Source organism: Neomonachus schauinslandi, chromosome 1, assembly GCF_002201575.2.
Source record: "Neomonachus schauinslandi chromosome 1, ASM220157v2, whole genome shotgun sequence".
Lineage (NCBI taxonomy): Eukaryota > Metazoa > Chordata > Mammalia > Carnivora > Phocidae > Neomonachus > Neomonachus schauinslandi.
The window spans coordinates 66,886,783-66,911,504 of NC_058403.1; the positions used below are offsets into that span (position 1 = coordinate 66,886,783).

The window sequence follows — 24,722 nt, forward strand, 5'->3', positions numbered from 1 at the left end:
CGTCTGAGCCTATGATCGGACCGCAGGTAGGAAGAAAATGTTCCCTTTGGAACAAGGACCACAGTCTTGGACAACGGTGATGGTTAACTCTGAGAAAGACTTGGCCAACCCAGCAGTGGGCATGTTAACCGCTGGAGGCACATGAGATCACTCAGCGACCACCCACTAGACAATGCCCATCCCATGGACACATCGGTGCTTTCGTTTTGAGGTGAAGAGGTCTGGGGTCTAGAATTAGCAGGACGGAAGTGGCCAAGCGGGGTGTATCCTGCCCGTGTCCCTCCCACCACCGCCTACTGTGAACTTGAGAGCGGGTAAAGCAGTTCCTAGGATTGCTCTGTATTTGGAGGCATTTTCAGGAGGTATTTGACCACATCTTGTTTTAATATAAGATGAACATTGCCAGGCAACAACAGTTCCCCTCTTATATCAGAAAAGTTAGATTAAAAAAACATTGTAAAAAAACACCAAAACAAAACCCCAAACATTGTAAGACAAGGATCCTCAATCGTTTACTGACTTTCTTGGATTTCCTGGTGGCTTATATGAGTAATCCCTCTTGTCCCTCTGTGGCCAGGCTGAGAGGGGCTTGGTAAGCTTGAAGACTGACTGGCAGGAAGAACGATTTTTTGGAAACCTCTTAATATAATCTGTCTATTTTCCTGTGTAAGTGCATTACGAATAGCAGAAATAGATTTTAAACCTATGAAAGAAAGAACTGGAATCCATGACAAAACTGAAACTCCTCCATATTCCTATAACACCACGTTCAGGCCAACTTAATGTGAAAAATCACTAGACTCACTGGTATTTCAAATCCAGGCAGAGCACACACCAGTTTATTTTGAAATGCAACACAGATCAGTATTTTATGAATACAACTTATTACTACATTAACATTATCAGGTAAAAACAGCTTCAAATGCATGCATAGAAAGTTAGGCATAGCCTTTGAACTCCTTATTTCTAAATATACAAAAAATACATTTAAATTATATAATTTTAGTGAATCAAAGACTTATAAAATTACAATTTTGGTTTTCACAACATAGAAAAAATACAAAAATGGACTATATATATGGTTGTATAATTTTTTACCCAAATTTCAAAGGAGCAGTATGTACTGATATTGATGTTTTATCTAGAAACTCCGAACTGAAAGTAATTTGCAGGTTGTACCACATCAGTGCCGATCTTTTGTTATAAATGAATAATCCAAACAAACCAGTAGAGATGAGGACACCATCTTCATATGCCTCTTTACCTCTAGTTCTTCTAAACCCTTTCTGTGGGAAGTTCACTCCAGAGGAACGGATTTTATCTGGAAGGACACTGCTTTATTCCATGACTAACTCTCCCTGGTGCCTTTGATAATGGTATGTGTTAAATGAGTGATCCCAACCTGAGCAAACAGAACACAGCAAGATGCAGATTAGCAGCTTGTGTCTACAAAGCACTACTGCGTACCTCAAAGAATTCTCTGCCGGAAGGTGGTCCCGAAGGGGGGGAATCTGAAACACCCAACCAGGCGGGCGGCGGGGCAGATGATGCCTTTGACTATGTCCTAAAATGAAAATGGGAAGTCTGACAAAATACCCACCAAACACCGCCTTCCTCATTCACACTTTATAAGATGTGACAGTTGGTGGGGTTAGATGTTCTCCAATTCATAGAACACCATCACTTCAAAGGAGAAATTAATTCGTGTCAGAGATAAAGCAACCAGTTACCGAGAGAGGTGAATGAAGGACATGGCCGAGTGCATGCCTTAGTTATCTGCCATGAGCGTCTTAAATGTCGATGGACAAAAATACACAGTGAGGTGGAGACCCTTTTTGAGGAGGGAGTTGCTTGCTGTGTTCTTGCTGCCAAAGCTCAATTTGATGCAACACCACTGTTTGCGACAGACTATTTTTCATAAATAGTGACAAATTGTAACAGAGAGACCCGAATAAAACCCCCAATCCAGCGATCCTGGAAAACCTATATTTTTCACCCTATCTTCTGTAACTATTCCAGAAACGACTGAAAAAAATCTTACCCAAACTAAGTAATTAAGACTAATATAACTCAAATTGTTTCTATTTTACAGCAGAAATACATTTTGGAAAAAGAAAAAAAACCATGAAAAATAATCTTTCCTCTATATTTAGTTTATGAAGTACAAGAACAGATTCTAGTCTCAACATGCCCAAGTTAAGACTGCTGACTTAAAGAAGCAGAATTTTAATGTTCAATTCAAAAACAATTTTATTACACATCTGCCTGCATTAAATTTTAGGCTCCATACTTTTTTTTTTTTTAGGCTCCATACTTTCTTCTCATTTTCATCTTCATTATCAGGCTTCTATGAAAATAATTTAAAAAATGAGTTTTCCATTATGACACTCTTCTGATATTAGCAATTATATTTTAAATAACTACTCAGTAAGCTAGTAACTAGGCCTTTAAAATTTTAAAGATCAACGATTTAAAAAGAAAAAGGGGAGAAAAGAATCCACAAAGAACATTCTGTGTTTAAAATTTAATGCACATCTGAACTTGGGCTTTACATTTTCATCAACCCTTTCTTCAAGAGTCTTAAATGCACAGTTCAGCAATTAAATGGTATGAAAACATGACGGCAATTAGACACGGTCCACATGACCGAAGTATTTCTAGGCCACTCCCACACACGGGAGAGGGAACTGTTTTTAGCTCATGTCTGCCCGACTGGAGCACTTCACCACCTCTGGACTTACAGCGTGGTGGGGATTACACAGGACTGTAATTAGGAAAAGGATCCTAACTGAAGAGTTGAAGGAAATTTAAAAATAAAGTAATAAGGGTATAGAAACCTATTCCTAAATGTTCTTCAGGTCTACATTTCTAGAGTAACACCTTCCATGTGCTTTCACAATTACAGATTCTCTAACCCTTATGTGACTAGCCTGGCTTTGGGTCCAAAAGTGAGAATAGCTATGGGTAAATACATTACTCAGAGGTGTTCTGAGAATGACACGGTGAAAGGTACTTGTCATTTACTGGCGATTGAGCTTTCCCTTTCTGAGAACTGTCACTGTGTTAAAATATGATTGAGGCTGAGCCCTAGATAAGATAGGTTCTCTATGATGTACACATACTTACTAAATCCAAGCACGTTTCTTAGCGGCAGGCTGTAATGACTCCACTGAAAACAAACAAAAGGGTTCTAGCTGTTTTCAGATTACAGGTACTACCCCAAAGCTTCACGGACATATACATGGTATAATTCATTCATTAGACAGGGGGAGACAGATCCCAGCCATAACTTCGTAACATTCCAGAGAACAAAGTTTGCCGCTTCAAAAATACAGTTTCCAGCATGCAGTCAAGCACTTTGAAAAGGGAATGCGAAACACTGCAGACTGGAACAGAACTCTTACTGCAAGCTGGGCATTCAGCTGGTACAACTTCCTTACTCAGACTGTAACTCTCAAGTATTTAGTATTACAGATCTTTACTTATCAGATACATGAAGGAAACAGGAGGCTATAAAACACCAAATCCCTTTCCAGCGCCATCATAGATACTGGGAACTTCTGGTTGAAAGAGCATGCTGAAATGGACCAGCCAGGATGTTTTATGTAATAGTTTTTGTCGTTGTTGTTTGTTGTTGCTGTTGTTCTAAATAAAATCCCAGGCCTGTGTGACACTGGATTTGGGTTTTTGTTTTATTTTTTTAATATTTTAAAAATAGTTCTTACTTACTTTCTATGAAACGTACTGGGAACTCAAAAAGTCTGCAGCATTTTTTGTCATTGAAAAGTTTTTTGGGGGTGCGCAGGAAGCAGGAGCTATTCAAATTTCTTGTGTTCTTCAGTATGAGAAAGGACCTTTCTTCTCTGGTGTATCATGTGGAAGTATAACTGGGGAAAAACTGAAAGAAAAGAAAGAACTGGTTAAGGAGCTAGGATCATTTAAAACTGTATGTTCTTTTTGACTCACTTTCTCATCCAGCAACCAAGGAAGGGAACACGGTGGGCTTGGGTAAGGGGAGGAAAAATGCACAGGGACTTACTTTTTCCTGCTTTAGCTGAAGGGGAAGGGTGGTCCGAACTGGAGTGACACATAGTAACATCACCATCATTACCCATCGAGATGCCACAAAGCTGCCAAATAACACACTACCCTCCCTCGTAGTATCTTCACATTTATTCTCTGATGTTACCAGTAGGTGAATTCTAGTGATGGACTTACTATTCCTGTTTACAGAGGAGGAGTTCAAGCCCCAGGGAGGGTAGGTGACTTGCCTGGGATTTCACAGCAAATTCCTGACAATCAGGACCAGGCTCCGGGCTCCTGACACTCAATCTAGTCCCTTCTGTCACCTGAGGGGATCTCCCAAAAGCATTTCCTGAGAAAGGTTGTTCTTTGAAGGGGAAGACTGAGGAGGGGGAAGAGGGCCATGACATTTTATCTGAACATGAAGAAGCCAAGTCTGGCTGTAGAAAGTCCTTATGAAAAGTAAGCTAGTATCTTAGGCACTAGAGATTCTGTTCTTAGTCATTTTTTTTTTTTCCCCTTAAAGATTTATTTATTTTAGAGAAAGAGCAAGTGTGGGCACAAGCAAGCGGGGGGAGGGGGGAGAGGGAGAGAGAATCTGAGGCAGACTCTGCTCAGCATGGAGCCTGAGTGCCGCTCCATCTCACAATCCTGAGATCATGACCTGAGCTGCACCGCTTAACTGAATGAGCCACCTGGGCGCCCCTATTCGTGGTCATTTCATAGGTTACTTTACAAAGTACTGGTTCTAAAGAAACTGGGTGGTACCACCTCCCTGGGAGTATTTGGAAGCTGGGGGGAGGGGGGTAGATTTGCAGGAGGGAGGTTACTGGCATTCAGCACACAAAGCAGGAATGCCAAAATCTGCAATGTGTGACGGTCCCCCACAACTAAGAATGTCCTACCCCAAATGCCTAAAGGATTCCTGCTGGGAAAAGCCAGCTGAAGCTACTTGCCTTCACCAAGCTACTGTGAACTGGGGGTTCAACAACTACGTAAGAACCCCAGTGAGTTGGTTTAAATGTACACTATCCTTCCTTCCTTCCTTTCCCTTCTCAACGGCTCCAATCTCCATTTTGTGGAAAGTAACCTGTATTTCTGGGGAGGTAATTTCTACGATTCCCCTGACAGTTTCTTTTTCTTTCTTTTTTTTTTAAAACCCACAAACCCACGACCCTGAGGATCAAGACCTGAGCCTAAATCTAGAGTCGGACGCCTAACTGCCTGAGCCACCCAGGCACCCCCCAACAGTCTCTTCCTTTTTAAATGGGTTCCAAGTTGGCCAAATTTCAAATGATCCTCCCAAAGTACTCCAAGACATCAGTGGGTGTGTGCACACAGATCTGATAAACTTCAGAGGAGGCTCCGACGCTGAACAGGGCTGCCATCCAGTCCACTCGCTATTTGTAGGCAGGAAGTTATTCAGAGAAAAGACCCAGCTTGTGCATAGAATTCAACAGGGGAGAGAACTATTCTGGTATGAAAGCCAGAAAATTTGACAAGCTCTATAATCTAAAAACTGGAAGTAAAGATATAATTAAACCATAAGGAATGCTAATTGCAATCATTTAAAAATGTGGGGCCAGTCATATTTCTATAGATATGCTTTACTAAAGGGAAAATTTGTGGCAAAGTACACTAAGGACTTTTCCACCAGTTGCAGGGGTGGCTAAAGCTTCCCTGCTAGTTCAGAGGGTCTGAGGAAGGATGACCTAGAAACCATTCATCAGGCCCTTGGTGGCAGTTAAAGTAAGATGGTGGAGTATCCTCATCCCCACAGGCAAGGGCCTGCTGGCTACCAGGAGGGCCAGAGGTCAGAAATGGAGGGCAGATATAGCTCTTTCAATTCTTTGCAACTTCAGAGGTTTCTCAGCGCCCAAGCAAAGGAATGTGTGTGGGCGAGGCCAGGAGAATGGGGGCACTTGGGCCGGAGGTTCTCTACAGTTCTAGTAATGGCTTCTTGGTGACCAGAACTTGGGTGACACTGTCTCCATCTGAATTTCCCACATGTTTAGACTGGCCCAACTGTAACAGCTGAAACAATTCCAGATGCATGGCTACTCTTTTTAACCACAGACGACAATGAAGAAAAACCCCAAGACAATCTCAGCCTGACAATAGGCTATTCTGAATTCTACCTTCTGCTCTCCCAGTCCAGGACACATGGAATGGAGATGGTCACTGTGCATGCGAGTGTTGCAGTGGGGGTAGGGGTTCCTCTAGGCAGAGGAAAACTTGGAGGCTGAGAGCAAATGGAAATGCTCTGCCTGGGCCAAGTTTCTTCTTGGTCTCTCTAAAAATCTGAGGTGTGGTTATGGTTACTGACAACCTGGACAGCGCCCAGCTTCTCAGTATCATCATCCAACACCAGTGTTTCTCATTTCTCAGCCTTTTTTTTTTTTTTTAAATCTCCACTCCTATTGGGTGGTAAAAGCCAACTTTTACCAATTTGGGGGGGCAGGAAATGTAGACAGGACTTAGATGTCTACCGAGTTTGGAGAGACTGTACATACTGCAGCTGCAGCAAAGTGGGAAAGGAGCACCTTGCAAGGGATTCCACAGCACCCCAATATGAGAAAACTCCTGGGGCTGAGGCTCATGGGCCACAATTTGAGCACATGTACAACAATGAAAGGGTGTTACTTTGTATAATACATGTATATCACCAACTTCCCATTAAAGAAGATTAAAAGAAACTTACATTGTAGAAAGAAAACCAAATTTGGTAAAGAAGACTGGATGTCAACAGCAACCCCTCTTAACTCTGCATTTTCTTCTTATAAATACAAAGTTTTGGAAAGTTGGAAATGTGCTGCTGGCTGGAATGAACTGTACAAACTGGTCTCAATATTAACAACCTAAACAACTAAAAACATGCAGGGCAACTGGCTCAGGCCAAAGGCATAATGAGTGCCAGCAGACACAAATGATCTGTAGCAGAAGATACCGTCTGGGCCATCATCTTGAGCCTGGGTGAGGGGTCAGGGATTGGGAGAAAATCTGTTCATCTTTATTTGAAATCAACCCTTTTTCTTGGTCTATAGGAGTTAAACTACCTTAAGAAAGAAATAATAGAGACTTTCACCACCCAAGTTCTTACCAACAGGAGGCTGAGAAACAAAGAAGGGGAAGGAACCAAGGTAAAGAAAGCCAACTTGGGTTGAGAGCCCCGCCCTACTCTTTTTGTGTTTTCTCTTCTCTCTCCATCTGAAGGCCCAGAAGGAAAATCCCACAGAATGGGGTTTGTTTTCCTTCAGGAATCCTATCACTACGGAGGGCTGCTGTGCTTGACCAGGCCCCTTAACTAGATCAAGGGGTCAGGAGGCAGAGGCAAAAGACTGGGCGCTGGTTGGCCACCAGAGCACAAAAAAACGAGGAGGTACAGAGAGACTGAGGCTGTCCTGGAGAGCTGCTCCTGGAATGAGGACCCTCCTTCTTTGGCAGACTAAGATCTTAGAGCAACTCTCAGGTAGGGGTCCCAGATTTCTGTCAATGTGGCAGCATCCTGCTATTGGTTTGATTTCATCACACCCTCCCTGCTCCTTTTCCAGTTATCCAATCTTGCATCTATCTCTTATTCAAACCTTATGCTGATTTTATTTTATTTTATTAAAGATTTTATTTGAGAGGAAGAGAAGGGGGGGAAGAGAGATCAAACAGGGAGGAAGGGCAGAGGGAGAGGGAGAAGCAGGCTCCCTGCTGAGCAGGAAGTCTGACTTGGGGCTCCATCTCAGGACCCCGAGATCATGATCTGAGCTTAAGTCAGACACTTAACCGACTGAGCCACCCAGGCGCTCCCTTATGCTGATTTTTAATAAATCCTGTGGTGCCCACTGGGATAATATGTGTTACTCTGGGTGTGGCAAAACTCCAAGTAGGAATTGTTGCTCTAGAGACTGGAAAATGAAACTCTAAGGGAACAAAACTAAAAAGATGAACAACTGTAAGCTAATTTTTATTAAATTTTTAGACTCTTCCCTATTTATATTTTCTTTGAAAATCAACTACCTTTTTCAATTTAAGAGAAAAGGCCTTTGGCCACCATGGTTCCAGTACCAAAGAGGAAGACCTGATAATTAATAAAGAGTGGAAAATGAATCATTAAGCAGAACTGCTGTCCAAGAATTTCTCCAAGATAAACGGTCATATGAAATCTGGATGTAGTTTTTTTCTCACAATGCATGAAATACAATTTTCCACAGAGGGACACAAACATGTCACTTACGACTGTTATGATGATTCATTCAGTTCATGCTGTGGGCTGGAGAAAAATCCAACCTTCCTGTCTGAATTGAACCTGAGGTTTAGGGAAGAATATGGCATCTTACAGACCAAAATAAGATTCACAGTGACAATGGCTACAGAAATAGCTAAATGAGAAGAAACCTTAACTTCTTATGTCCTCGGGTAAAACAAAATCCTTTTGGATACGTGAAAATCAGTCATAGAATTTTAAGTGAATATCAGAATTTGAGAAAAGGACTAAACAACTCTTCCTCAGCTAACAGGACTCACTTCACAGAAGCCTCAGACATGGCCATTTCTCCTTGGTACGGAGTACGCTGATAGGCACTTTTGATTATCCGAATTTAAACCTTTAGCAGTACTATTAAAATAACTGGAAACTGTTCTGAAGAGAACATTATGTCCTGTTCAGATGATTTCAGTGCTTATTTCCAAACAAGAAAATAAGAAATATAGAAAAAAATAATCTATTTTTATTTTGTTACTTGTTTCTAGTTAGCTGCTGATTCCTTAAAAATGAAATGTCGGGGCGCCTGGGTGGCTCAGTCGTTAAGCGTCTGCCTTCGGCTCAGGTCCTGATCCCGGGGTCCTGGGATCGAGCCCCACATCGGGCTCCCTGCTCCGCGGGAAGCCTGCTTCTCCCTCTCCCACTCCCACTCCCGCTGCTTGTGTTCCCTCTCTCGCTGTATCTCTCTCTGTCAAATAAATAAAAAAAAATCTTTAAAAAAAAAAAAATGAAATGTCTATTTTGATATAATGAAAATGCAAATATCTCTTTACAATGTTTTCCAAATACCATAACAAGCAGTTCTCCAGAAACAGAAAAAGTCAAGGTAAGGTCTTTAATGGCCTTTTTTGTTCTGCATTCAGTACATTCCCCCAATAGGTAGTTCACTTTTCCTGCTATTCACTGTTTCAAACCCACACACTGAGAAGGGCTGCATTTTGGCAGCTGTATTGAGAAGGGTCCATCTTTATTCAATTACTACTAGAGAAAATTCCCTCTGACAGACAGCATTCAATAAAAACCAAAGTGTTCCTAATAAATTAGATTTACGTTTACTTGGATATGGTATAAAAACATCCAAAGGCATTTGACTCTAAGTATTGTAGAGCCAATTTTAAAAACAGAAATATATATACGCATAACTGTTTACTTACTTGGAATGTAGGAGATCATTATCAGAATTAGGAATGCATAATAGTCAAAGGAGAAATTGTATTTGTTAGGTAGACTGATGGAGTATAGGCCAGCCTGTCGGACGAAGGGCAAAGCAGCATATATTGTGAGCAGTTCTCCCGACACTCCCATTGGGTACAGCACAATGAAAAGTGTGTACCTAAAACAGAACAAAATATTCACGAAGAGGCCTGAAGCCAGCATGAGTAGAAAGATACATTCCCACACCTCTAATCAGTACTGGTCTTCCAGGAAGCTATGATTTCTACATTTTCCTTTTTACCCACTAGTTGTTTCTTTTTAAAGTAGGTTCCATGTCCAACGTGGGGCTTGAACTCATGACCCTGAGATCAAGAGTCGCATGCTCTACTGACTGAGCCAGCCAGACGCCCCCGTTTACCCACTGTTTAAATTCAGGTTTTACAGCCAGTTTTTGAAAAGGGCCTATAGCAGGTATGTCTCTGAATGTTCTAAAATAAATGTGTTTGGTTGGCCTCAAAATTTGGTCCAACTAAATAAACAACATTCAATACAACTCCCTAAAATAATGATGATGATGCCAATCATTAGTAAAGCAGGGGTGCCGAGTCACGGTTTATAGAAGGGTCCCGCCCTGTGGCAGAGGTGGGAGTGGAGCTGGGGGGTTTGCAGGGAGTTGGTGGGGGACGTGTTGGAGCACGTGTCTAGGAATCCCTACAAAGCACACACCACGTCTGGTCTGTGGACTGAAAAGAACAGCACATCCAGTGTGCTTATACTGTTATTAGTCAAATGTCTATACATTATCATCATGAAAAATGAAATATATGCCAATTTTAAAAACCTTAAAAAATTCATAATAGCTTTTGGTCATTGTGTAGTTTTTCAGTAATAAAAAACCCCTACAATGATTATCACACAGAAGAATCCACACCATTTTTCTCACTTCAAAAAGGAGTTCTCTATGTTTCAAAAAGAATTCAGAGAGAAGTTCATCTTATGGAACTAACTGGAAATCATTCTGAGGGGTAAGAATTGCTAAAGAAACCAGCAGCTCAAATTTTAAAGAGGCTCTGGCTGTTTGTGGCTGACAGCGAGCAAACTTCCAGGTGCAGAAATTGTGCCGAGAAATCAGTGACAAAGAGCAGAAGCTGTGTTTGCGGGGTTCCCTGCTGCCAACTTCAGCTATGCTAAAGAGGACGGTGGAACGGGAAGATTCTTCCATAGGCCGTGCACAGCCATGGACAAAACAACGATTAAGATCAGGGCTTGGCCAGCCAACTCTCCCTGTAACAGAGCAGACAGCTCCCACAATGCCTGCCCACGTTGGTGAGTTAGTAACTGCCATCTCTTCCCATTCTTCCCTTTTCCTAATAAAACTGTGTACTGGGGGGAAAAAAAAAGAAAGAAAGAAAGGAGTTTGCACACTTGAAATGTTGGAAACAATTGGTTTATGTCTCTAATTTAATCATTAAACTCATAAGTTGTCTAGGAACCCCCATTTTCCTTCTAGGAAATGAGGCACTTGGGCCCCAAGGACAATTTTGATCCTTTTGCTTTGTCACTCTCCCCATAATCCTCTCCAACTCAGAAAACTGCTCATAACCATCTCATGAATTAGTTCGTATAAACAGATAACTGTTAGCCTTTTCCCCAATTCATAACAAATATTACTGGTAAAACATATCAAAGCAAAATAAAATTGCTAACAAGATAAAACTGCATGTAATATTGGTTATTAATTAAAAATTAAGAGTCATAGCTTGTTGCCAAAATTGAGACTAGGAGAACTGGACTTGGTCCAAAAAACATAATGGCAGGAGCTCATCAGTAAAATTTGATAGGAACAAAAAAGGGATGTTACATCAAATCTCTATTGAATAATTTAAATGAAAATAATCAATCCAATAAAAATAACAAGTATATCAAACTTCAAAGTGTTTCTATTAATCAAAGTTAAGTAGCATCCCTTATCCTGATGAAATCCACAGACCGGTCTCATATCACCAATCCCAACTCTTTTGTCTCATACAATTAAAGAAAAAAAATTGAAATACAGTTGATATTGTACAACTTTATTTTTAGGAGTTTGGAGGCAATATTTAGCAATAAAGGACAAATACAGTGATGGGTCATTTCAAAAGTTAATCTTTATCCCATGTACTTTACCTGGCCCATTTGATGAGGTAAGGCAGATGGTTTAATAGACTGAAAGTATAAAAGGAGTAACGGATAATTTCTGTGATTGTCCAGGCAATAACAAACAGGAGGACACTGTCTTCACTCTGCACCTGAAGGAAAAGGAAAACAAGAGCAAAAGCAAACACATAAAACATTTTAACAAAGAAGCACTCTCAGTGTGCAGCGCCAGCCCTCTGCTCCCTGGCAGAGCCAGGCGGTTGAGCAAGTGGACACAGCCCTGGTCTGGTCATCAGTGGCCACAGGACAGGAAGAGCTTGCCACGTCCAGGAACACATGCCTATGACAGCAATTGTGTAGAGCCAAGTGATTAGGGGCAAGTGAGAAGAACTCAGCTTACTGATGAGTGAGAGAGGCAGAAACAGGAATTCCATGAGCTACAGGCCACAGGAAAAAACATAGATGAGTGAGTTTTGTCTGTGGGCCTCCTGTGGAGAATGTGGACTGATGGTAGTGGGAGCCAAGACTAGTTAGGTAAGAAGGTAGAAGGGCAAATTGGTGGAAAGCTTGGGGTCTGTCCATTAATAAGAATTTTAATTTGATTTGCATGACAACTAAGAATCTGAGGAAATTTCAAAGAAGGGGAATGTAGTGATTGAAACACAACTGAAGATGAGGCTAATTCACTGGGTAGGATGAATTCAAGTGAGGAAAGAAGAGCCAGAGACCATCTGAACGGCAGGGCCCATTTACTCTCTCCCACTGGTGACTTCTGCCCCCAGATGTAGCCTGGTTTAACTTAAAAATGATAAAAGCTTCCATGCGGACCACAGGAGGTGGCTAAAGCCAGAAGGGCTCTGGAATTTCCAACTTCCTCTGAATTACTTTCATGCTGAAAATGCAGTGAACTTTAAAACAGCCCCCACCCCCGTAGTTTTTGGGGGCCATTCTCACTAGATGCCTTGGACTGCAAATCTCACATGGAAATGTATCTCTGCCGCCCTGGCATTTGCTTTCAGTGCCCCCCCCCCAGCCCCCCCAGCCAGGTCTATAATGATCCTGTGCCCAGGCTTGAAGACCAGTAACAAGAAATTGCCTTGCACCCAATTCACTCACGTTTTCTTGTATCCAAAACAGGCAGTTAGAGTTGGATGTGACTAAGAAATTCCACTGAGTGAACTGAACAGATTTTGACAAGATGGATCTTCTCTGTCTCATTCCTAACGCCTAATACAACAAAAGTACAGCATTCTAACTTTAACTTTTCGTCTTTGCATTTGCAATGTGAATAGTTTTTAGCACTTATATTCTTCCTCAGAAAGTGTACATGGAGCAATCCACCTACACAATAAAATAACTAGTCATTTACATACCTATTAACTAAATTGCTCTGACAAAGAATTTCATAAATGCATAGTTACTAATCCCTAAAAATAATAAGAATTTTACATTGTCAAGATCAAGAGTACTTTTTGTTTTCCTGGTGCTCTTATATTAGCCAAAGTGAAACCTAAACACCTCTGAAGCTTTTATGTTCCATTTTTCAGTCTGTCCCCAAATCCTTGCTTAAAACCCAGCTATACTAAAACATAATTTCAGAGCACATTTTGCTTTTTGATGTATTTTGTAATCCTCTTCATCTTAAGGAGGTATATTTTACAGCTATGGGATGAAGCCTTGCTTAAAGATCTTTGGGTTGCAATAGAAAGTTCTTCCAATATTTTGCATTCTAATCACCTTGAAAGCAGGGAACGTGTTTTATTCATCTTCTGATTCCCAAAAGCACTTTGTGGATTTCAAAAGTAGGAGCTCAATAAATGTTTGTGGAGCAAACAAATTCAATTCTCATCAGGTCACCCCAAGATTAAGTTCCTGCCTTTGATACCTGATATTAGTTTCTGTGTAGTCTTAAGTGGCCTTCAGAAAGACAACAAACCCCCCTCAAACCTTGCACTTTGATCCAGCCTAATCTGACTCATTTCCCCCCATACCCAAGTTAGACTTGATCCAAAAGAACTCTAACAAGCTTAGACTCAGGCTGAATCTGTGAAAGCAGCTGCTCCCAGAGCCCAGCTGTGTAGACCATGTTATAATTTTAAAAAGACAGAATGGGGGAAATGGCCATTTTATAAAAATGATATCTTCAGATCAATAGGAAATACAACACTGTTATAAAGAAGGGACTTGGGAAGGGGCGCCTGGATGGCTCAGTCAGTTAAGCATCCAACTCTTGATCTCAGCTCAGGTCTTGATCTTAGGGTCATGAGTTCAAGCCCCACAATGGGTTCCACGCTGGGCGTGGAGCCTACTTAAATAAACAACAACAACAACAAAAACAAGGGACTTGGGTAAAAGTTGGAGATCAAGCTTATCTGATTTGCAATTATCCAATGACACAAAACAGGGGCAGAATGTAATGAGCTGAAGCTATTAAGATCAGTGAGACTCAAATGAATATAGGTACACCTGTGTTCACAGGAGCATTATTCACAACAGCCTAAAGGTGGAAACAGCCTAAATGCTCATCAACAGTTGAATCCATAAACAAAATGTGGTATATACATGCAATGGAATATCAGTCTTAAAAAGGGAATTCTGACACATGCTACAACATGGATGAATGTTGAATACAATTTGCTAAGTGAAATAAACCTGTCACAAAAGGACAAATACTATATGATCTCACTCATATGGTACCCATAGTAGTCAAATTCAGGGAGACAGAAAGTAGAAGCAGAAGGTTGCCAAGGGCTAGGGGTGGGAGGAAATAGGGAATAATGTCTAATGGGTATAGAGTTTTGGTTTGGGAAGATGAAAAATGTTCTGGAGACAGATGGTGGTGATGATTATACAACCATGGGAATGTACTTACTGCACCCGAACCATACACTTAAAAATGGTTAAAATGGTAAATTTTGTTATCTGTTTTACCACAACAATAAAAAAAATCCAGTAAGATAAAATTTAACAAGGTTAACTAAATTATACATGCTTCAGCAACAACAAAAGGACTCCAGTACAGAATGGGGAAGACCCAGCTCATGAATCCAAGAGATGAGTTTTTGGTGGACTACAAGCTTCAAGCGTGCCAACAGGGTGCAGGTGGTTATTCAGACAACCGACCAACCAACTGACCGACTAACCAAGCAACCAACCAGTATTTGGCCACATTAACAGTCTCATCCCAATGATTCCATTCCAAAGGATTAGATCCCACCCAGGGATCGAAGTAGGTTATAAGAACCCCTGAACTAGCAAGCTTACTTTGGAAAAGGAGATGGTTAACTACTTCAAAATATGAAAATGAATGTTGTGTGCAAGAGGCAAACGGACACAAGACTAATGGCAGACTTAACAGGAGTAAAATACCTGGTTTGAAATAAGAACTGTGTAACAAATCAGATGGCTAATAAAATAGGCCACCGCATGAAGTTGTGTGCTCCCAGACCCGGACACAGCCAAACTGAGACTGCTCAGGAGAAAGTGCTATGAAGGGTGGAAGGCTGCCCTGGACTGGCTGCCGAGGGCTTCCAGCTGCTGTTCTTTGGAGAGGGGTATGCATAAAACCTGTACATGGGAAAGGCCTGAAACTCTGGCTAATACGAACTTCCTTGCCTAAGTGGAAATTTTTTTAGTTGGAAAAAAAACGGGTAGAGACTTTAAATAGTACTTCTTAAAAATAATTTTCCTTTATCAAAGAAGGTGAGAGAAGAGAGAATAACTTTAAGACCTCCCTTCGTTATTGCCTGCTGAGGGTATACCACAGGCTTAGTTCCCTGGCTCTTTACTCCCTGACCGTAAGGTCTTCAGGGCTCCTCTCAGTTGGCTTTCTCGGCCCCTGACACAGGTCTGCACACAAGGCATGTGCGGAGTCTGTGCCCCTTAACTTGAACGACACCTATTTTTTTTTTTTTTTAAGATTTTTAAAAAAAATTTATTTATTTGACAGAGAGATAGCACAAGTAGGCAGAGCGGCAGGCAGAGGGAAAGGGAGAAGCAGGCTCTCTGCTGAGCAGGGAGCCTGATGCGGGGCTTGATCCCAGGACCCTGGGATCATGACCTGAGCCGAAGGCAGCCGCTTAACCGACGGAGCCACCAGGAGCCCTTTTTTTTTTTTTTTTTTTAAAGCAGGAGTCGGGAACATTTTTCTAACAAGTGGGGAGCCTCCTTTCTATCAAGGGCCAGTGACTCAGAGAAAAAGGACCAGTGAGGCTTTAAAAAAAAAAAAAGAAAAGAAAAACCAGCCAGTTTAGCTTTGGAGGGGTTTTTGGAGGGGCTAAAGCCTAGGATTATAAAAAGCTCAACCCAGGGGGGCCCGGGTGGCTCAGTCGGTTAAGTGTTTGGCTCAGGTCATGATCTCAGGGTCCTGGGATTGAGCCCACGTGGGGCTTTGTGCTCCAGCTCCCTGCTCGGCAGGCAGCAGGGAGCCTGTTTCTCCCTCTCCCTTTGCTCTTCCCCCGCTCATGTGCGAGTGCTCTCTCTCTCTCAAATGGATAAATAAAATCTTAAAAAAAAAGTTCAACCCAGCTACTTTTTGAATTAGGAACTAGAAACACAGAATTTTATTATCAAGAATAAGAGGTTTAATATGCCCGCGCCAAGATGTGCCGGCAAACGATCACACAACATTACCCAGAACAGCTGGAAAGTAAAAACCACCCAAATGTCCAGCAACTGGTAAATGGATAAACAAAATGTGACATAATCCATACAGTGGAATACTATTTGGCCACACAAAGAAATACTGATACCTGCTACAACATAGATGAACTTCAAAAACATGATGCTGACTGAAAGATGCCAACTGCAAAAGATTTCATTTATATGAAACACCCAGAAAAGGCAAATCTAGAGACAGAAAGTAGATTATTGGTTGCCAGGGGCTGGGAGTGGGAATGAACTTTTATTTTTTATTAAAAGATTTTATTTATTTATTTGACAGAGAGAGACACAGCGAGAGAGAGAACACAAGCAGGGGGAGTGGGAGAGGGAGAAGCAGGCTTCCCGCCGAGCAGGGAGCCCAATGCGGGGCTCGATCCCAGGACCCTGGGATCATGACCTGAGCCGAAGGCAGATGCTTAACGACTGAGCCACCCAGGCGCCCCAGGAATGAACTTTTAAAAGGCATGAGGATCACAGTGAGGTGACGGAAATGTTCTAAAACTGGATTATGGTTACGGTTACACGATTTGGTAAATTTACTAAAAAGCATTGAATTGTACACCTAAAATGGTGAATTTGATGGTATGTAAATTATACCTCCATAAAGTTGTTTTTTTAAAAAGAATATGTTTATTTAAATTTTTTAAAGTAATCTCTATGCCCAACAGGGGCTTGAAGTCATGACCTCATGACCCCGAGGATCAAGTCACACACTCTCTCAACGGAGCCAGCCAGACCCCTCAGTGTTTACTTTAAGTTATTGCCTTTTAAGAGAAAAGGGGGGCATTTGGGGCAAAAGGGGGGAGGGAGGAGGGAGATAAAGGAGGATCATCAAGGTTTACAAAAGAAAAGAGGGGGACAAAGGGTTGGTTGCCAAAACTGTCCTGAAGCCATGTTTCAAAGCTGCATCTTCACAATCATGGCCCCAACCAGGGAGTGGGTGTGGGGCAGCTCTGCTGTCAGGAAACCTTCCTCTGCCCGATGCAGTCAGTGAGCTGCGTACTGGACCCTCTACGCTACAGAAGGCAGGTTTCCGTCCCCGGCTCTATAGTGAGGGAGGCAGCGCTGGGTGTGGGTGGCTTGTGTAATTTAGCCAAGGGAGTTTACATAGAAATTCAAGCTGGAGAAACAAATGGGTGCAAGAGAAAAACCTTTACACACAAATAGCATCATATGTTTGACTTTAAAAGGCTCAGGGAGTATCAGTACATGAAAAGCTGTCATTTTTATTACATTCAAAGAAAAACAGATGGTGCCACAAAGAAAATCACTATTGTAGAAGCCCTATTCTTCTGAGCATCTTGGAACCCGTTGCTTACCACTCTGGTTATTTCAAAGAAATACCCTTATCATGCTTTATGGTAAGTGTTCTTTCCTCTTCTTAATATCCCCTTCATTTGTGAAGAGAGGAGATTTTGGTAAAATTTAAGAGGTGAGGAGTAGAGTCTGTTCTTGGCAGAACTCTGAAGAGTATGTTCGTCTTAAGTCTGCTCAGGCTGCCATAATAAAATATCACAGACTGGCGGCTTAAACAACAGAAATGTGTTTTCTCACAGTTCTAGAGGCTGGAAGTCCAAGATCAAGGTGCCAACATGTTTGGTTTCTGGTTGAGGGGTGTCTTCCCGGTTTGCAGCTGGTGCCTTATCACCGTGTTCTCACGGGGCAGGATGGGAGGGGAGAGCTCTCTGGGGTCTCTTCTTCTAGGGGCACCAATCTCCTCATGAGGACCCCACCCTCATGTCCTCATCTAAACCTAAGTACCTCCCACAGGCCCCATCTCCAAATACCACAACACTGGGGGTTAGAGCTTCAAGACACAAATTTGGCGGGGTACACAATTCAGCCCACAGCAATGTTTCCAACCAGGTGTTGGCAAACTTTTTCTGTAAGAGACTAAATAACACATCTTTTGGCCTTTGCTGTCACATGTAATCTTTGTCATGTATTCATCTTTGTTGTTTTTTATACCCTTTAAAATGTAAAAACCAATACAAATTATAGCCAGGTTTGGCCCACAGGCCAACCCCTGTTCTAGGTTCATTTGACTGCCGCCCTCCCAACTTTCCCTTCCTATGACCTGTTTATCTCTACAAATGTCATTCTTCAGCCTTCTTTTGACAGACTGTGTGTGTCAGGGGAGGGGATAAATACATCTATAACCAATGGACACTATGAAAAAGGGAAGTACCCATAAGCATGTTTTTCATGTTACGCCATCTTAAAATCTCAGTAATCTCTTTTTTTCGTTTGTGGTAAAATACACATAACCTAAAATTTACTACTTTAACCATTTTAGAGTATATAATTCAGTGGCATTAAGTACATTTACCATGTTATACGACCATCACCACTAACCATCTCAAGAACTTTTCATCATCCCAAACAGTGTACCCAGGAAGTAAGAACCCCTTTCCCCCGCTCTAGGCCCTGGTAACCACTAGTCTACTTTCTGTCTTTAAGAATTTGCTTATTCTAGGTACGTCATTTAAGGGGAATCATACAATATGTGTCCTGTGTCTGGCTTATCTAACATAATACCTTCAAGGTTCATCCATGCTGTAGTATGTACCAGAATTTCTTTCATTTATTCTTTTTTTTTTTTTTTTTTAAAGATTTTATTAATTCATTTGACAGAGAGAGACACAGCGAGAGAGGGAAAACAAGCAGGGGGAATGGGAGAGGGAGAAGCAGGCTTCCCGCGGAGCAGGGAGCCCGACGTGGGGCTCGATCCCAGGACCCTGGGACCATGACCTGAGCCGAAGGCAGACGCTTAACGACTGAGCCACTCAGGCGCCCCAGGAATGAACTTTTAAAGGGCATGAGGATCACACTGAGAGGTGACGGAAATGCTCTAAAACTGGATTATGGTTACAGTTACGATGCGGGGCTCGATCCCATGACCTTGAGATCATGACCTGAGCTGAAGGAGGATGCTTAACCATCTGAGCCACCCAGGCACCCCTGAATAATCCCTTTCTAATAATTTTGGTTACAATAGCAGTAAAAATAATAATTATACTCAATAGTTACTGAACTCTTACTGTATACCAAGCATGTTTTTACATCTATTACCTCGTTAAATCTCCATTTTACAGATGAGGCAAGTGAGGCTTACAGAAATTGAACCCAGGCCTGTGCCCCTAAATTCCGAACAGTACACACCCACCCACCCCTACTGTTATGGGGAGAACACCTCTCTTATAAAACCCAGAAAACTTCAAAGGAACCCATATATAGGAGCCAAGAACAGATAAGGTAAATGTGACAATCTCCTACTATCAAGAAAGCTATTAAATTCCCCCCAAAATGTGGCCCATCTCTGAAGGAACTGAGTGGAATAGGCTCACTGCTGTCCAGAGATATCTTGAATATATCCATGAAATGAACTTAGTCACGAATCAACGGACTTGAGATAGAAACCAACATAAGAACTTGAAACAAACCCTAATGAATTCCCTACAGTTAGTGTGAATCTTCTTCCCTGAGCCTTGCTTTGCTAATAATCTTCACTGCTTTTTTGTTTTAGCCCCATTTTACCTCCTGGGTTTAACTTATTGCCAAGACCCTAAAATCTATCTCAAAAGCTTGTTTCTCTTTTCTATCTTTGCTCTGCAGGAATAAAACTATAAAATATGATCTGAATTAAAAATGAAAACAAGCTCATAAAAACAAAGATAAAAAAGAATGCAATACCTTATGGGACAAGCCAGAGAAGTGATCATCCCAATCATTTCAAATTTGTCTCTGGATAGGCATTAAAATCCACCTAAGTGTCTCTTTCCCTTCCCCTCATGGAGGAGTCACATGGGGGCTGAAAGCTCAAGGTGGTGAGGGGTAGGGAGCCACGTGGACATGAAGACCAGTGGGCCTAGAGGCCAAGGGAATGGACAGAAGAGGGAAGGTTGGGGGGCTGCAGACAGGTGAACCAGAGGCTGGGTAACCAAGGATAGGGAGGTGAGAGGTGATGGGCAGAAGAGATGATGAGTGTGGTTGGGAAATCATTTACATGGAGTAAACTGAGCGAAGAAATCAATATGCAAAAAAAAAAAAAGGGCTTCTTAGTGTTGAAGAGATATTTACAAACATGGAAGGAGGATGCCAGAAAGAACAGTAAGGTGTTGGATTATAACTGGAGGAATCCGTATGAACTCATAATTAAACATACATATAGGCACACCAACACAGAGCTATATACTTTTAGATGTACATGGGTATGAGTATATATGTATGTACCATGAGTGTGTGTATGTGTGTATGCATGTATCTCCTAGCTTTCTCCATGGAGAGGACCTAGAAGCATTAACACCCCAGTAACGTGAAGCACCTCAGCTACCCAGATCTTGGTTCCTAAATACCATCTCCCACTAAAAGGAACCAGAGCTCCTTGGCAAAACGGCTGATTCCAGGGCTGGGGCTGGGGAAGTTCAAGGTAAGTCTGGAAATCTCTTTTGTCAGAAAGTAGGGGAATGCTCAATGAATGAGGGAGACAAATCAAAAGGACAAGGAGAAAGCGTTCCCCCCTGGTGAAATCACATTTTTAGCATCAAAGTAAATAACAGATTACAATCCACTGAATTGCATAGGAACTCATGAGTCCAAACTGATATAAATGAAATAAATGAATAAATAAATGAGAGAAAAGGAAAGCGATTCCTTATAGTAGTAAAGGAGGTAACAGAAATAGAGGATCATCACCTGGTAACCACCACAGAGGTGGCTGACACAGGTGGGAGTCATTCCCACAAAATACTAATCAATAAAAATGGGAAGACGGTGACTTGAAAGTGGCGACAGTTGGCAGACATCAACAGGAGCAGGTGGTTGGGGTCAGCATCACTGGGATAGGATGGGTAGTCATGGCACTACCACCTCACATGATGTGCTGAGAAGAGCATGGCACCATTTCTGTAGCATTCTACGTGACGCAAACTGGTTATGGGGGAACACTGGATGGATGTGGGTCGAGGGTCACCCTACAGAAATTAAGGCCTGTACTCTTTAAAACTGTCAAGGACATTAGAGACAGAGTAAGACTAACAAGCTCTCCCAGACTGATGTGTCTTAAGAGACCTGACAAGTAAATGTAACACGTGTGTGGCAGGAATACCATAGCAACACGTTTCTCCTTTCCCTGAGTATCCTAGTGCTTACAAAATACCTGGAGCACAGAAATACTTAGTAAATGTCTGCCATTCCAGAATGGGAAAAAAAAAAAGTGTTTGGGCAGCTAGTGAGATCTGAATGGGGCCTGCAGGGGAGGCAGCAGTGTCGTGTCAGTGTTTGCTTCTTGATTGGGAGGTCACAGGAAGTCATCACCTCCATTGCAGGTGATGCAGAATGTTTGCAACATGAACTTGAGTATTCAGGGGTGCCAGGACAGCAAGTACAGCTTGCTTTCAAGGTTCAGAAAAGGCTGGATGATAATGGGTATATAAATACAGAAGAGAAGGTGATAGAACAAATGCAATAAAATGCCAATAGGTGGGGAATCTGAGTGAAGGGAATCTGAGAGTTTTTGTACTTTTCTGGGGGCGTAATTAGGAGCAAATACAACGATCATTTAGTTTCTAGATATACTTTTTCTGATATGAAGCCTCCGAATCTGCTGGAAGAGGCAGGCTATATACCACAAAAAGATGTAAGAACATTTACAATAAAGCATATAAATAAGAGCACACTGTGAGATGGTAACTTGTGAAGGAATAATAGATTCAATGCTGCCTCTCAACTGATATTATCTTAAATGGTAAATACCCTGAAGGCAGGTCTACAAACTTGCTTTGAAGAGAGGTTAGCTTTAATTAAAAGGCAAATTTAATTTTTTTTTAAAGATTTTTGAGAGAGAGAAAGAAAGTGTGCGTGCATGTGCGCACGGGGTGGGGGAGGGAGAGAGGGAGAATCTCAAGCAGACCCCTAGCTGAGCAGAGCACGACTCAAGGCTCAAGCTCACGACCCTAAGATCATGACCTGAGCTGAAACCAAGAGTCTGATGCTTAACTGACAGAGCCACCCAGGCACCCCCAAAATCTAATTGTTAATAAATGCTTTAGATTAGGATAATAATGATGATTAAGATAATGATAACTCCCATTTGCAGGGCTAATTATTCCTTAAGTATGATCAAAGTAATTATGTATAAATTTTTACCAGCTAACTCTGAAACTATTTTAATAAGTATAAAAAACATTCATTTCTATGTGAAAAGTCAATTATATCTGTTTTGAACCTCAGGACACAGAAAAGAATTCAAAACAGCTGCACAGAACTTTGTCACTGAAATTTTCTGGTAAGATTAGATTACATTATACAGAATATATAGGTAACATGTATGAGCACTTCCTAAGTACCAGGCGCTATACTAAGCGCTGTGTATATATTCCCTGAGTCCCCAAGGCTACCCCATGAAGAGAAACAACTGGGCCAGGGATACTGGAACAGCTGAAGTGACCACATGGTCCCAGCAGCCCCCTGTCCTTCCTCTGCCTCACCAGCTATCCCACTCCAGGGTACTGCTGTCCGCTCAATTCTGCTCCTGGACTATGCCGGAAGCACTGTGAGGATGGCGCCCATGACTTTCCTTCTCTCGTGTATCCTAGTGCTTCGCGCAACGGCTGGAGCGTAGAAGATACTGAATAAATATTTGTTGAGTGAATAAGAATGAATAAATGGTGACCCGGCTGCAGTCCAAGCCTGCATGTTCTCTGACTTGTTTGGAACAGCCTTGGGTGAGGAGGGCAGCTCCCCAGTGAGAATGAGGCGGAGGGTCACAGGGCTGGTGCCTGATTGGTGACGTCAGCTGAGGGCTTGGGCTGGAGAATAGGACAATTCTGACGATAATCCTGGTCCTTTCCACAACTTGATTAAGTTTTTGAACAAAGATAGAACTCATTTAGTTATCTACTTAAGAGGAATTTCATCCTTGATAAGAAAAAAAATTGAAATGTAATAAATATTGACATGTGGTGGTTTAAAAAAAAAAAGTTTGAATCAGTATTAGCCTTATTCACATGACAATTCATGGGTAAAGTGCCCTTCATGATTAAGCATTTATTAAAAATCCTTAATAGGGTATACAGTAAACAAACGAGAAAATATTATTCCTTTTTTATGGAAAATGTGAGTTACATTATAAAGAAATATTAATATTTTTTCCCATTTAAAGGAGAGAAAAATGTGCATCCACATAGATTTTTTTAAAACTACAATGACAAAGGGAACTGGTTAAAAAATTCTTTCCATTACAACACAACAACTAAAGACTATTTTTTGATGTGGATGATGGCCTAGTCAAATGTTTTTTCACTTACCAAAACAACTCTTGGTCATGAAACCAACTTTTCTGAACATGCAATGAAAAAAATGTATAAGCATGCAGTCAACACGCAACGCTCAATCAATGCTGTACTTATGGCAAGGTCAGGCATGCAGATCCGAACGCTAACATGTCCCCATGAACCCAACTTTAATGCTACCATGTGGTCTGCCCATTTCTTAGAAAACATGATGGGAGGGTAGTAGCTTCCTTAACCAGCCTCTTCTCTAATCAGTACTGCTCTGGAAGCAGAGACCTTCAGACTTCTGGGCTGCATGTCCTGAGACAAGTTACTTACCCTCTCTGAGCCTCTGTTCCCTCATATGGAAACTGGGGAGAATATCTGCCTTTGCATGGTTGTTGTAGGATCAGAAAAACATAGCAAGTGCTTAGTGAAGTGCTAGTGATTTAATAAATAGCAGTTGTTATTTTTCCATGAAGAGAAAAATTCAATTCAACAAATATTTATTAAGCTCCTACTATCTATGCTAGCTGACTCTGTGACTCAGTGATGGCCTCCTCTTTGGCTTAATTACCAAGACAATGTTTTGTTGTTGTTTTGCTTTTTGTTGTTTGTTTCAGTATTGCTTAAGAGATGCCATCCCTCCCTCTACTTCTATCATCTCTGGGACGTCTAAGGACCCCCAGCTGCTAGGCTTTCCCAGGATTCTTCCTTAGTTCTGTTTGATTCTCTCACTCCCAAAGAGCATGTTATTTCATGCAACTATTTCCTTCACCCCATCTCAAGCATGGAGATTTCATCAGAATGGGGTCATAGGCAGTCCCAACCTGGATCCTATATGTCTAATCCTGCCTAGAACCACAGCAGTAGGTTACTGTGATCCATGGGGAGAGCTGGAGCATACTCGCCCCACAGACTCTGTCCCCAAACCTCCAAATGCAATGTGCCTACTCAACACTTTAGGGAGGAGAGGACTGATCATTGTCAGAAACCTAAATGACATTCAAAAGAATACAAGATTGGCCATATATATCGTGAAATGGCATGGTTCTTTTAGTTCTACAACAGTTTATTAATTGCAAAATCTTCAATAAGACAGAAAATAAAAATCAAGACTATGAATACCATCTCCTGGATCACAGATGTTCTTTTTGGGCTTGTATGGTGCTTTAAAGATATTTGAGCCAGTTAGTAAAGCTGGGAGATTCCTCATAAAAAAA

At 41.7% G+C, this 24,722-nt stretch overlaps 1 protein-coding gene across 1 annotated transcript in view; it reads right to left on the bottom strand.

Annotated features, from left to right (window-relative positions):
• Window positions 1-817: 817 nt before the first annotated feature.
• The window catches only part of HACD2 (3-hydroxyacyl-CoA dehydratase 2), a 114,280-nt gene continuing 90,375 nt past the window's right edge, over window positions 818-24,722 (bottom strand). Inside the window, exons 5-7 of the mRNA XM_021692498.1 lie at window positions 11,597-11,718; window positions 9,430-9,608; window positions 818-3,898 (exon numbers count right to left, since the gene is read on the bottom strand). Coding sequence (XP_021548173.1) covers window positions 3,816-3,898; window positions 9,430-9,608; window positions 11,597-11,718 — 384 coding nt within the window. The 3' untranslated portion in view covers window positions 818-3,815. The remainder of the gene's footprint in view (window positions 3,899-9,429; window positions 9,609-11,596; window positions 11,719-24,722) is intronic.